Genomic DNA, 11,382 nt, shown 5'->3' on the forward strand with positions numbered 1-11,382 from the left:
TACCTGAGGCATCAAAGGTCTGGCGAGCATTACTCCGCAAGGCTACTTGAGGACACTTCGAGCTTCGTACCACTCCGCCCTGAGCATATTACCGTCTCAACCGCATTGTTCCCCCATAATCCATTCTGGGTCAAAATGCGTATTCTCAAGGCATTGATTGTCTCCTTGTTGCCTTTGGCCGCCCTTGGGGCCAAGAAGCCTGCTGCCGATAGGTTCCAACAGTTCCATACGAAAGCCCTCGCATCCGTTCCCTTGAAGCTGGACGATTCCATTTATGATCAATTGACCGCTTCACCAAGAGATTATTCTGTGGCTGTGTTGTTGACGGCTCTCGAGTCTAGATTTGGGTGTCAATTATGCCGTGAATTTCAGCCAGAATGGGATTTACTTGCAAAGAGTTGGACCAAGGGCGACAAGAAGGGAGAATCGCGCTTGGTTTATGGGACATTGGACTTTATGGATGGAAGAAAAACATTCCAATCGGTGAGTTGGATTTCCAAAAGTTGTATGACTATAGCTGACTTTCGGACAGCTTGGTCTCCAGACAGCACCAGTCATACTACTCTTCCAGCCAACTTCTGGCCCACACGCTGTTGCAGACAACGCTCCTCTAAGATTTGACTTCAGTAATGGGTATGGTTTCAACCAGACACCCCACCCATGGTTTCGAGAACTAACCCTGTATAAGACCTCAATCTGCCGAACAAATTCACTCCTGGATCGCCCGTCATCTCCAGGACCGCCCGCATCCTCAGGTGGTACGGCCAGTCAACTGGGTTCTCTGGATTGCAGTCACCACCACTATGTTAGGTGCATTTACGTTCTTAAGTATTGCCTGGCCGTACTTGTTGCCGATCTTCCAGAACCGCAATGTTTGGGCTGCGATCAGTTTAATCCTCATTCTCTTATTCACAAGCGGCCACATGTTCAACCACATCCGGAAGGTGCCTTACGTCGCAGGCGACGGACGAGGCGGGGTGAGCTACTTTGCAGGAGGCTTCTCAAACCAGTACGGTTTAGAAACACAGATTGTGGCAGCCATATGTAAGTCCCCCAGGTCTTTCAAAGCCTATTCTCCAGCTCACAATTGATAGATGGCCTTCTCTCTTTTGCTACCATTTCATTGGCCCTGAAAGTGCCACGTATGGCAGATCCAAGAACACAGCAAGTTGCTGTTCTTGTCTGGGGAGGTGTTATCTTCGTTGTGTACAGTTTCCTGCTCAGTGTTTTCAGGATCAAAAATGGGGGATATCCTTTCTGGCTGCCACCATTCTCATAGATTTCCTGAGTGAACTCCAGGGGCGTGATAGAGACACTAAAGGCGCCTCTATTATTAAGTGTATAATAGAATTATATGTGTACGTGTCATTGTGCCATGAGTGAGACCGCATTGGTAGAAAATCCCATATCTATTTTGTCTTGATGCTACTACTCTAACGCTGTGGAGTACTATCTACAGTATGTACGTGCTCGGATCTCCATCCTGAAAACTGATATACATTCGTCGTCGAAGTCACAATACCATCTATCTCGTACGATACCTTCCTTACCTACCTACCTACCTAGGTAGGTATGTATATCTAGAGCATCTATTCGGAGAAATCTTACCCCGCATATTCAAATTGTTCCAGCAGTAAGCATAAATTATGACCTCCGTTTGCGCTTCAATAGGGGGTCATGGTAATGTTTTAGAGTTTCTGTTTTTTTTACGTGAAGTCTTCCTTTGTCCCTCTTCCTCTGTTCTCTCTTCCCAAGATGATCTTGTTGTAGGTACTAGTATCACCTATAATTCAGACAGTTTGCTGGCAGACATGGAGATGCATTTGGAGGAGAGACACGAGCAGATTACGGAGGAGGTGGAGGACTGGTTGGAGGATTTAGGGTACGAGGTGGACAGGAAGAAGATGTGTGTGGGGGGCGATGTGAGAGGTGCAGTGGCTATTTGGGGTTGGGGGGGGGGGGGGGGCCTTCGGATGAGGACTTGTAAGAGGACTCTCAAGAGGAAGTTGATAAGGAATCCGGGGATAACAAGCAAAACTGGCGTGTTTCCCTGGTATTACTGTGCCAGTAACAGCGTGATCATAGCTCTCTTCGAGGGAGTTCAAAATACTAGTATAAATAAAAACTGATGTTACTACTACCTTACTATACGTACATTATCTAGAACAAGGTACCATAGCTTAAACCGTTAATCATATTTCTTCTGCATAAGGTACCTTAGGTAAGTACCTACTCATATACACATAATTATACAACCTAACCAAAGAAAAACATCAACGTGTGGCCTTTAATCATACACCCCTATACACCTTAAGGTAGGTATATACTATTATGCCGAGGCCTTCAATGCGTGACTGCCCGAACGCCTTGCAATAGGAGCCCAAATACTAAACCCCGTGCTACTTCTTCAACTTGAAGCGCGTCAAATACTCGTTGCATCGCCTCACTAGTGGCAGCTTGGCCCATTACGCCACTCAAGGCCGCAGGAACACCTCTCTCGACTAGTAACTTCCTCGCTTTGACCCGCAGCCTCTCCTTTTCTTCCATCGACATTTCCGCTGGCCATGCCTTCCGTTCTTCCTCGGTAGGCAGTGCATTCTGTCGAAGCTTGCGAAGATTAGCTGCAACGCCTTCATCAGAAGTATTGGTTGCAATGACGGAATCTTGGATGAGCGATTGGATAGAAGATAAAGAGGGGTTCCCTGGCCGCAAAAGAAACGTCTTGGCCGCGGTGAGCAATGTTCGGCGGATGTTCCAGGCTGAGGAGAGAGTATAGACCTCGTTGACCACCGCAAATATAAGCTCTACTGCTACTCGGGTTTCTTGCTCCGTAAGTGGCGCCCATTCCTTTCGACCTTTCCGAGATGACGCCTGTGTTACTTGTAAAGAAGGTCTTCTTGGTGCGGAAAGTGACGGCCGACCGGGCGATTGTGGAAATGGCGCAGTGCTAGTGGAGGTTCGTGTTGTGGGTGTGCTACTGTCTCTACGAGAAGGTGCTGGACTAGAAACGTCTGGTTGAGATGCATAGTCATCAGAAATGTCGCTAGGTGGCGGAGGCAAGCGAATTTCATCCTGGACAGGGGAAGGGAGAGGAGTTCCTTTTCTTGATGGAGCGCGGCTTGGATCTCGACTTTGAGTCCCACTCCTTCGCCCGCCTATTGAAGACCTTTCGGATGATGCCCGAGGCTCACGGTCGCGATCGCGATCGTCTTCAGCAATTGAGTTATAGCTTGGCCTGCGTTCCATGGGCGGAAATTTTGAAGGTTGAGTCTGGACAATAGGCGATGCTCGTAGGCTATCCTCGCTCGCTCTCCCTTTTCTGGAACCAGAGAGCGGGGTCGCGTTGTCTATTATTGGTAATGTCGACGTTGAAGAGCGCCCGGCTGAGTGCATCTCGATGTTGTTCGAACCGCCATTCGTTTTCTTTTGGCCTAAATTACCAATATTCGTGAAAACGCCAGTTATACCACCACTGATCACCTTGCCGCCCTCAGCAACGCCTTTAGGTGCGCTTGTAAGCGCATCCAGTACTCCCTTGCCCATATTTTCGAAAGCTGATGGCGACCAACCAATTCCTGAAAAGCCTGACTTTTGATTCAAATTTGACGATTGCCCTGGATCCTTTTCAAGAAAACGCTTCATCCCTTCACTTTCTGCAAGAGGTTGATACCAGCAGGCATCACGTAAATAGCGCTCTAGCTCTCCACGCAAGGAAGCCTTTGTATGATCCTTCCAGCTGGGAAGGGCTTGGTGCTGTTCTGCGAAGGCTATGACGCCTGAAACTTGTGCAATGCGTCTCAAAACCTCATGTAATGTTTCGAAATCAGAGTATCTCCGTACAGTCATCCACCCAGGATGTTGGGAAGATGCTGGCTCGATTTGTAGGAGATAGTCTCCGGTTGGCTTGCTGCGTATTTTTCCTTTGTCCACTGGCATCGAATCATCATGAATTAGAATGTTTGCATTGTGGAGTGTCAGGGAGGCTGTCTTGCTGCGAGTGATTGGGGGTTCATCTTGAGAGGCAGTGGGATCTGGTTGAGCCACGATCTGATCGAGGCTTGTGGAAGAAGTAGCTGGTGATGATGCGTGCGGTGGAGATAGGTTTGGAGATTGTGATTCGAACTTCTCTGCTGCCAATGTTGTCTGTTTAACTTGAGTGGTTGGCGGGCGAGTGCTTGATTGCTCATCAGGGACACTACTGGTGAGTCTTGTTGGATTGGGATCCTGTGACTGGGAATTTGGTCCGGAAACTGCTACAAGAGACTTTGGTATCTCTTCAGATATTCGTTCTGCTTTCTGGAGCTTCTTTGCATCCTCAGCCGCTATCAACTGAGAGAGCCTCCTGGCTTCTTGCATGGCCTCCTCCATAGCCTCTTCTGCCTTACTCAGACGTTTCTTATGTTTCTTATCCTCTTGCTTCGCAACTTGCGATTTTGATGGTTTCGCAATCCCGATGTTCCCAACATTACCGTCAATGACATCTAAAGAGTCTGCAAACCCATTTCCGGTACCCACCCCTGCGTCTATAGCCTGACTGATGTCTGGCTCCCCTTGTTCAAGAAGATAGATTATCCACTTATTGATCCATTCAGGTTTAGAGCAGCTCTTGAGAGCTCCCTCGAGAACCATCCCTGCTAGAACCTCCCTCAAGAAGATTCTCACTGGGATGCAGTCGTATGCTGGCTTCTCCAAAAAGTTCTGCAATATATCTCCGGCAATCATCTTGAACTTCTTCGCCTGCTGTCTCGTACTCAGCACATTGGCGAGGTTCGATTCGGGATTGGCGGCCAGGTACTTTTGTATAGCTTCGGCGGCCGGGACGGTAGAGCCCTGCGAGATAGAGAGTGCGCTGGACAATTCATTGAGAAAGACTATGGCGATCGAGGAGGAATTCGTGAGGAAGTCGAGGAACACATCGGCCGGACGCTTTCTCGAGAGATGACAAGAGACGGACAAGATAAATTTTGTGAGTGTTTGACGGGATGCTGCTGGAAAAGACTGTTCTTTAGGAAGCATGGGATGATACCACCACTTAACATAATCCTTGATGACCGCTTCCACCAGTTCATTTAGAGCCGCTGCAGTTTCTGGCTGGAAGGCGTCAAAACCAGTTCCCACGGTGCCGTTCTCAGGCTCTTCGTCGTCGTCCAGGTCATTTGCATGGTTTTCTCTGAAGTCCAATATCCTCTTGACAATATCAAGTCCCTTCTCCCTTCGCGCGTCCCCATCTGTGCCAGTAAGGGAATTTTGGCCTTCCCACGTTGCATGTAGAGCAATTCCCCCGAGCGCCCCTATCAGTACGAGTCCCACTCTGCCCAAGACCAAGTATGTGCATGCTGCCAGCCCAACAGCAATTCCGCCGATCGTCTCACTCGAAGCTGTCGAAAGGAAGCGCAAGGCGCGCGTAGTCAATTGCTCCACGCTCTGGGGGTTGGATTTTGGGGTCGGGAGTGGCACGTCTCGTTGTAGATAGGCCTCGTCCTTGGCGGCGGCGAGGCTATCGCTGCTTGTCGTATCTCCGCCGTTCATGGCGCTCGTTGCCAGAGCATGCTGGGAGAGGATGAGCACGGGTCGCCTGGTTTTGAGATGACACGGATACAAATTTGGACGACGAAGGGGGACACCAGATTATCGATGGAAATGGAATCGCGCGACCTGTCTTCTCTAATAATAATAAGCCGAGTTTCAGTGTCCAGCGCCGGCCGTGACGATCTCCCCTTTTTATTTAAAAATAGCGCAGCGCAGCTCTGTGGCGTAGGGGCGCTTGGTTGTCGCGTCAAACGCGTCAAACGACCATGACCTACGATTAGAGGCGAGGCCATCTCCATTCAAGTCCACTTCTACATTACTGCAGTTACATAAGTACAAGTCCACGTTGTCCACCAGCCTGGACATATCCGTCTCCATTCGCTCGTCGAAATGGGCAAGTCAAGCAAACGAAATATCGCCGAGGTCGAGGCCGATACCTATGAATCTGATGATGGGTTCGTCTCTAATGACGATGGCAAGGCGCCCAAGAGTAAGAAAACAAAGAAGGAGAAGCAGCCAGGCCGCAAGGAAAAGGATGGGAGCAATAACAAATTCTGGACTGTAAGGCTGAGTTCAACTGTACTGCTGCCACTGCGGGTGTTGATTGTCATTGCTTTAGCTTTCGTCGGGCAGAACCCCTCGGAGAGTCGAGATCTCGGACTTCAAGGACATGAAGCTCATCAACATACGGGAATTCTACGAGAAGGATGACACGTACCTGCCTGGAAAAAAGGTACCGTCTTCCCATGCAATGGATTAACGGGGCATGGGCTGATGCACAAATCACTAGGGTATCTCTTTGACTGTTGATCAATACAGTGCGTTTCTGAGGGCAATCCCCGAGATCAACGCAAGCTTGAAAAAGGCTGGCATTGACGTTTCTGGCCCTGCGGAGGAGGAGAATGATGGCGAATCCGAGACCGAGAGAAAGCCCCCGAAGAAGATTAAGGCCAAGAAGGAAAATATCGAGGCTACAAGTGATGAAGAAGACTGAGCAAGGTTCGTCAGATGGAAGAGAAATTGTACCTCTGCAGAACTGGAGTATGGAGTTATTGATTTGGCTTGGCCATGACCACGGACTGCTATAACAATTGGGAAGAAATGGGCTACGGCGTTCGGATCTTATCTGAGATATGGTTTGCCAGCGTTCTTGTATGGACACCAGAATACCATGTCCTTTGCTTCTGGTGTGGGCGTGGAAGTGGCTGCGGGCGACCTAGGTCAGTAGTGAGCTACTTCTGGTAATTTGAGACGTTGCAACCTAGAGATATACGGGCATCTGGATCCCAGGTCCTTGGAAGTTGCAATTGTTTCGTTCTATAGGGGCTATAAGTGTCTATCAGGTGTTAATCCAGACCTAAGCCTGCAGGGCCAGCTCTTCTCTACTAGCATGACTGCCTCCCCTCCAGCCAAATTTCGGATCCCTAATCTTGTCCTTTTGCTCCTTCTTATCCCCAGGCTTCCCCCAACCACCACCACCAGGCGTACATATGATGATTCTCTCACCAGCCTTCATTGCAGCGGTGTTCTTCCCCCCCAGGTTGATTCTTCGCTCCTCATATACAACCTCTTCCTCTTTCGAGCTCGATCCATTCAGCTGCTTGTCCGACTTCTCTGGGTTACTCGTCTCCACCTTCCTCACCCAGATATTAAGACCACACTGGGCATCCTCTCCTCCTTCCAGTCCATATGGATGATACACCCGCCTCTCACTTAGGATCGAAACCTGCACCGGTATGCGGAACTCGATGTCCCGGATCACTCCGTCACCGCCTCGATGTTTGCCCGCACCACCAGATCCAGCGCGCAAAGAGAACTCTCGCAAGATGACTGGATATCGTCTCTCAAAGACCTCGGCATCTGTGATCCGTGTATTGGTCATGTGAGTATGCACACCGCTGGTGCCATCCCAATCACTACCAGCACCACTGCCTCCGGCGATCGTCTCGTAGTAACCAAATCCCTTCACGTTTTCTTGGCCTTCCACATTGCCGCCAAACCCAAAGGTCAAGTTATTGCAGTCCCCTTGGCTAGCTGCGCAAGCACGGAAGGCTTTCAGGATCACATCTGTGACCCGTTGTGAAGTAAGGACATTGCCGCCAACAACAGCTGCTTTGTCAGACGGCGAGAGGAAGGATTTTGGAGGTATAAGGACTTTGATGGGTTTTAGACAACCTTGGTTAAGGGGTATATCTTCTGATATCAGGCATCGGAGGCAGTAGATTATTGCACTGTATGTTACAGCTTGAGGTGCGTTTGTGTTTCCTATTTTCCGTAAGTTAAAGATTGCAAATGGTTGGCTGAAGATACGCACCGTAAACCTCTGGCCCCGTACCATCGAAGTCGAAAACTGCTTCTCCCTTTTCGGCATCAATGGTAATTTTGAGCTTGATGGGGCTTCCGTCATCCATATAATCAATCGCCGAGAGATCTTGGCCTTCAAACCGCTTGCTGACATCTTTCAATAGGTTCCGGACGCTCAATTCTGCGTTGTTCTGAATATTAACCATGTAAAAGTTCACGACGTCCTCGCCATACTCTTTGATTAATGCCGAGATGAGATTGATGCCTTTCATGTTGCTAGATATCTGCGCTTTCAGATCCGACAAGTTATCCGCCAAGCATCTCGTGCCACTGCAGCCTTGATACCGCGCTGGTTCGGTAAGCAGCAACTCGGTGATCCGCTTCTCGTTGAACTGCCCAGCGCTGACCAGCTTCTCTGACTTGATTGCTGCTCCTTCTTGGTAAAGTTCTCTCGAGTGCGGTGGCATGCTACCTGGTAGTATACCACCTATATCCGCGTGATGGGCTCTTGAAGCAACGTAAAATAGAATTTTATCCCCTGCCTCATTAAAAGCTGGCGTTATGACCGTAATGTCGGGGAGATGGGTCCCTCCAAATTCCGGGTGGTTGGATACTATGACATCCCCTTTGACAAGTTTCCCTTTCCAAATCGCTGCTTGCCTTTTAACACAGGTTGACATTGACCCTAGATGTACCGGCAGATGGGGAGCATTTGCTACTAGCCCCCCGGTGGAGTCGAAGAGCGCACAAGAGTAATCAAGGCGTTCTTTGACGTTGGTACTGACACTTGTTTTCTGGAGAGCCCTGCCCATCTGTTCTGCAATGGCCATAAAACGATGGGCAAAGATACTGAGCATGATAGGATCAACCCCTTTTGTCGTATCCAACTCGGACCTGGTAAATTCTCAACAATTGAATATTTCGTGATAGTGTGGGGCTACTTACGTATCTTTGAGTTCTTGTTCCCCTATGTTAATAACAACATGCGTCTCAATAATCAGTGCAGTAGCACTGGGAGTCACGACAATAGTCTGAGTCCCATCTGCCAAAATAGCTGGTCCTCGAATCCTATCTCCTACCTCAAGATCCTCAAGCTTGTAGATAGGCGTATCATGTCGGCCACCGTCGAAATAGACCTTTGATCGTTTGTACTCCTTACTAGACTTCACGTCTTTAGGCCTAACCTCTTTTAATTGTTGATCGACTGTCTTGCCGAGTCCTTCAAAACTCTTTCCAATCCCCCGGACTCGGACATCATCTACGATGATATCTCGATCAGGCAATGTAAAACCAAACTCCTGCTGATGTTGCTTCACGAAGGCTTTTCCATACGCCCACTCATCCCCACCGAATTCCTTCTCGACATCTTCCTTCTCGGGCTTTACAACCATGAGAGCTGATTCCGTTCCTCGGTATCGCATATTGAGGTATTCCTCGTACACTATGGAGCCCTCTCCAAACCCTTGCTCACTCAGTGCATTTCTCGATTTTCGTTTCAGCTCTTCAATTTTCCTTTTCAAGGCCTCTTTAGCATCCCCTTTGTCCGTCCATACTTTCGACTCTGGCTCCTGCTGCTCATCGACAACGTCTGCCAGAGCCATGCCGTAGGCCGAGAGGACGGACGAATAACGGTGGACCAAGATTTGCCTTATTCCTAAGCTCTCAGCAATTGCTACAGCGTGTTGGCCACCTGCCCCACCAAACGTTGCCAGACGATGTTTCGATGTGTCATGACCCTTGGCTTCAGTCAGTGAGCGGATAGGCCTCGTCATGGTCTCGTTGGCAACGGTTAGAAATCCATAGGCGACCTCATCAGCACTCATGTTCTTGCCGGTCTCCTTGTTGATCTGCTCAGCAAGTTCCTCTAGGAGTTTCTTACTCGCTTCCACATCAAGACCTTCGTCTTCATTCTTGCCAAAGATCTTGGGAAAGAAGTCTGGGAGCAGGCGTCCGAGAAAGAGATTGGCATCCGTCACAGTGGCCGGACCGCCTTTCCGATAGCAGGCCGGACCTGGGTGTGCCCCAGCGGACTCGGGGCCAACTACGAACATGCCGTTCCTGAAGAACAGGCGTGATCCGCCGCCTGCAGCTACAGTATTTATATCTAACTGGGGCGACTGAATAGTCACACCCGCCGTGGTCGTTTCAAAAACGTGTTCGTACCTTCCCGAGCCGTACCTTGACACATCGGTAGAAGTCCCTCCCATATCAAAACCGATGACAGGAATCTTGGTCTCTGGGTCGTATGAAGTGAGCGCATATCCCACCACGCCTCCTGCAGGGCCCGAGAGAATGGCCTTTAACCCCGAGAACTTGTCAACATCAACTAGTCCTCCATCGCTTTGCATGAACTCACACCTGGCCCCCTTCGTTCCCTTCTCGTTCTTGACGCTCTCAGTCCCTAGACCTCCCTCAAACCCTTTCTGAAAGCCTGCAATGTACTTCTTGATAGCAGGGGTGAGGTAAGCATCAGCACAGGCAGACGTAGCCCGAGGTACCAGTTTGATCATTGGCATAAGCTCATGGCTGAGCGAGACATGCTGAAATCCAATGTCTCTTGCAATTCGGCCGACTAGGGCTTCGTGGTTTGGGAATGTGTATCCATGCATCAAGCATACAGCAATGCTTTTGATACCTTGGTTATATATTTCTTCTAACTGGCTTCGAATCGTCTGCTCCGCGGGACGTCGTAGTATCCTAACCGCTTCTCCAGATAGACCCTTGACAAGATCTTGGTTCGGATTTTCAGAATTCAGGGGCTCTGTTTCGGTGAATTTCCGCTCTGGATCTTCTGCGTAGTCCTCCAGCGTGACTCTCTCGTCAATCTCTACTACCTTCTCATAGAGAACATCGGGCTTCTTGATTGCCAGATCAAAGATTTTGGGCCTCGATTGATTACCAATCTCTAGACAATCCTTGAAGCCTTTGGTCACCACCAAGGCAACCTTCTCCCCCTTTCTTTCGAGCAAGGCGTTAGTGGCAACGGTAGTCCCCATACGAATAGACTCGATTCTTGAAGTATCCAAGGGTTCTCCTCGCGGAATTTCCTTCTTGAGGAATATGGACATGAGCCTTCTGATTCCTTCCAGAGGAGCATCCTCGTAATTCGACGGATCCTCGGACAGGAGCTTGATGATCACATCATCCTCCATCTTTCCAGTTCCAGGATTGCCCACACAATCGGTGAAAGTGCCACCGCGCTTTGCTCATCGTTAGCCATGTTCGGTTTTAGACTGTGCAAGAAGGGATCCCTCGGCGCGTTTGGAGCCCGAGCAACGCTCAAACGCAGATCCCACCTGACCAGCAGGCTCGGAGAGGATTGCTTGAGCTTCTCTTTAGCATATCTAGAGAACTCGTTGAGCAGGCTTTGCTTACTCGCCCTCCGGCCTCTTGTTTGGGAGGGGTAATGTGGGAATAACTCACGTCAATGGCGATGCGGATGCCCCGCGTCTGCGTTTGTAAGCCCATATTGGAAGACTACAGCCTGATTTTCTCCTTCTCCCTTCTTCTTACTGGTGCAGAAATAATCAAATGGTGAGGTCAAGCAGG

At 49.5% G+C, this 11,382-nt stretch overlaps 4 protein-coding genes across 4 annotated transcripts; 2 read left to right on the plus strand and 2 right to left on the minus strand.

The window, feature by feature from the left end:
• Positions 1-135: 135 nt before the first annotated feature.
• On the plus strand, positions 136-1,420 carry M430DRAFT_130925 (hypothetical protein; the record flags this gene model as incomplete). Its single annotated transcript, XM_024862164.1, has 4 exons — positions 136-483; positions 533-633; positions 689-1,044; positions 1,095-1,420. The coding sequence occupies 4 exons, from the start codon at positions 136-138 to the stop codon at positions 1,277-1,279; spliced, it is 990 nt and encodes a 329-aa protein (XP_024724940.1). The 3' UTR covers positions 1,280-1,420.
• Positions 1,421-2,127: 707 nt separating this feature from the next.
• Positions 2,128-5,529, minus strand: M430DRAFT_62664 (hypothetical protein; the record flags this gene model as incomplete). Its single annotated transcript, XM_024869004.1, has 3 exons — positions 2,128-4,073; positions 4,200-5,424; positions 5,458-5,529. The coding sequence occupies 3 exons, from the start codon at positions 5,527-5,529 to the stop codon at positions 2,344-2,346; spliced, it is 3,027 nt and encodes a 1,008-aa protein (XP_024724941.1). The 3' UTR covers positions 2,128-2,343.
• Positions 5,530-5,919: 390 nt separating this feature from the next.
• M430DRAFT_14694 (hypothetical protein) lies at positions 5,920-6,523 on the plus strand (the record flags this gene model as incomplete). Its single annotated transcript, XM_024863039.1, has 3 exons — positions 5,920-6,090; positions 6,149-6,262; positions 6,320-6,523. 3 exons carry the CDS (start codon positions 5,920-5,922, stop codon positions 6,521-6,523), a joined length of 489 nt encoding a protein of 162 aa, XP_024724942.1.
• Positions 6,524-6,886: 363 nt separating this feature from the next.
• M430DRAFT_23871 (hypothetical protein) lies at positions 6,887-11,301 on the minus strand (the record flags this gene model as incomplete). Its single annotated transcript, XM_024864973.1, has 4 exons — positions 6,887-7,794; positions 7,844-8,727; positions 8,779-11,033; positions 11,257-11,301. The coding sequence occupies 4 exons, from the start codon at positions 11,299-11,301 to the stop codon at positions 6,887-6,889; spliced, it is 4,092 nt and encodes a 1,363-aa protein (XP_024724943.1).
• Between the last annotated feature and the right edge of the window lie 81 nt (positions 11,302-11,382).

Source organism: Amorphotheca resinae (genome assembly GCF_003019875.1).
Source record: "Amorphotheca resinae ATCC 22711 unplaced genomic scaffold M430scaffold_1, whole genome shotgun sequence".
NCBI classification, from domain to species: domain Eukaryota; kingdom Fungi; phylum Ascomycota; class Leotiomycetes; order Helotiales; family Amorphothecaceae; genus Amorphotheca; species Amorphotheca resinae.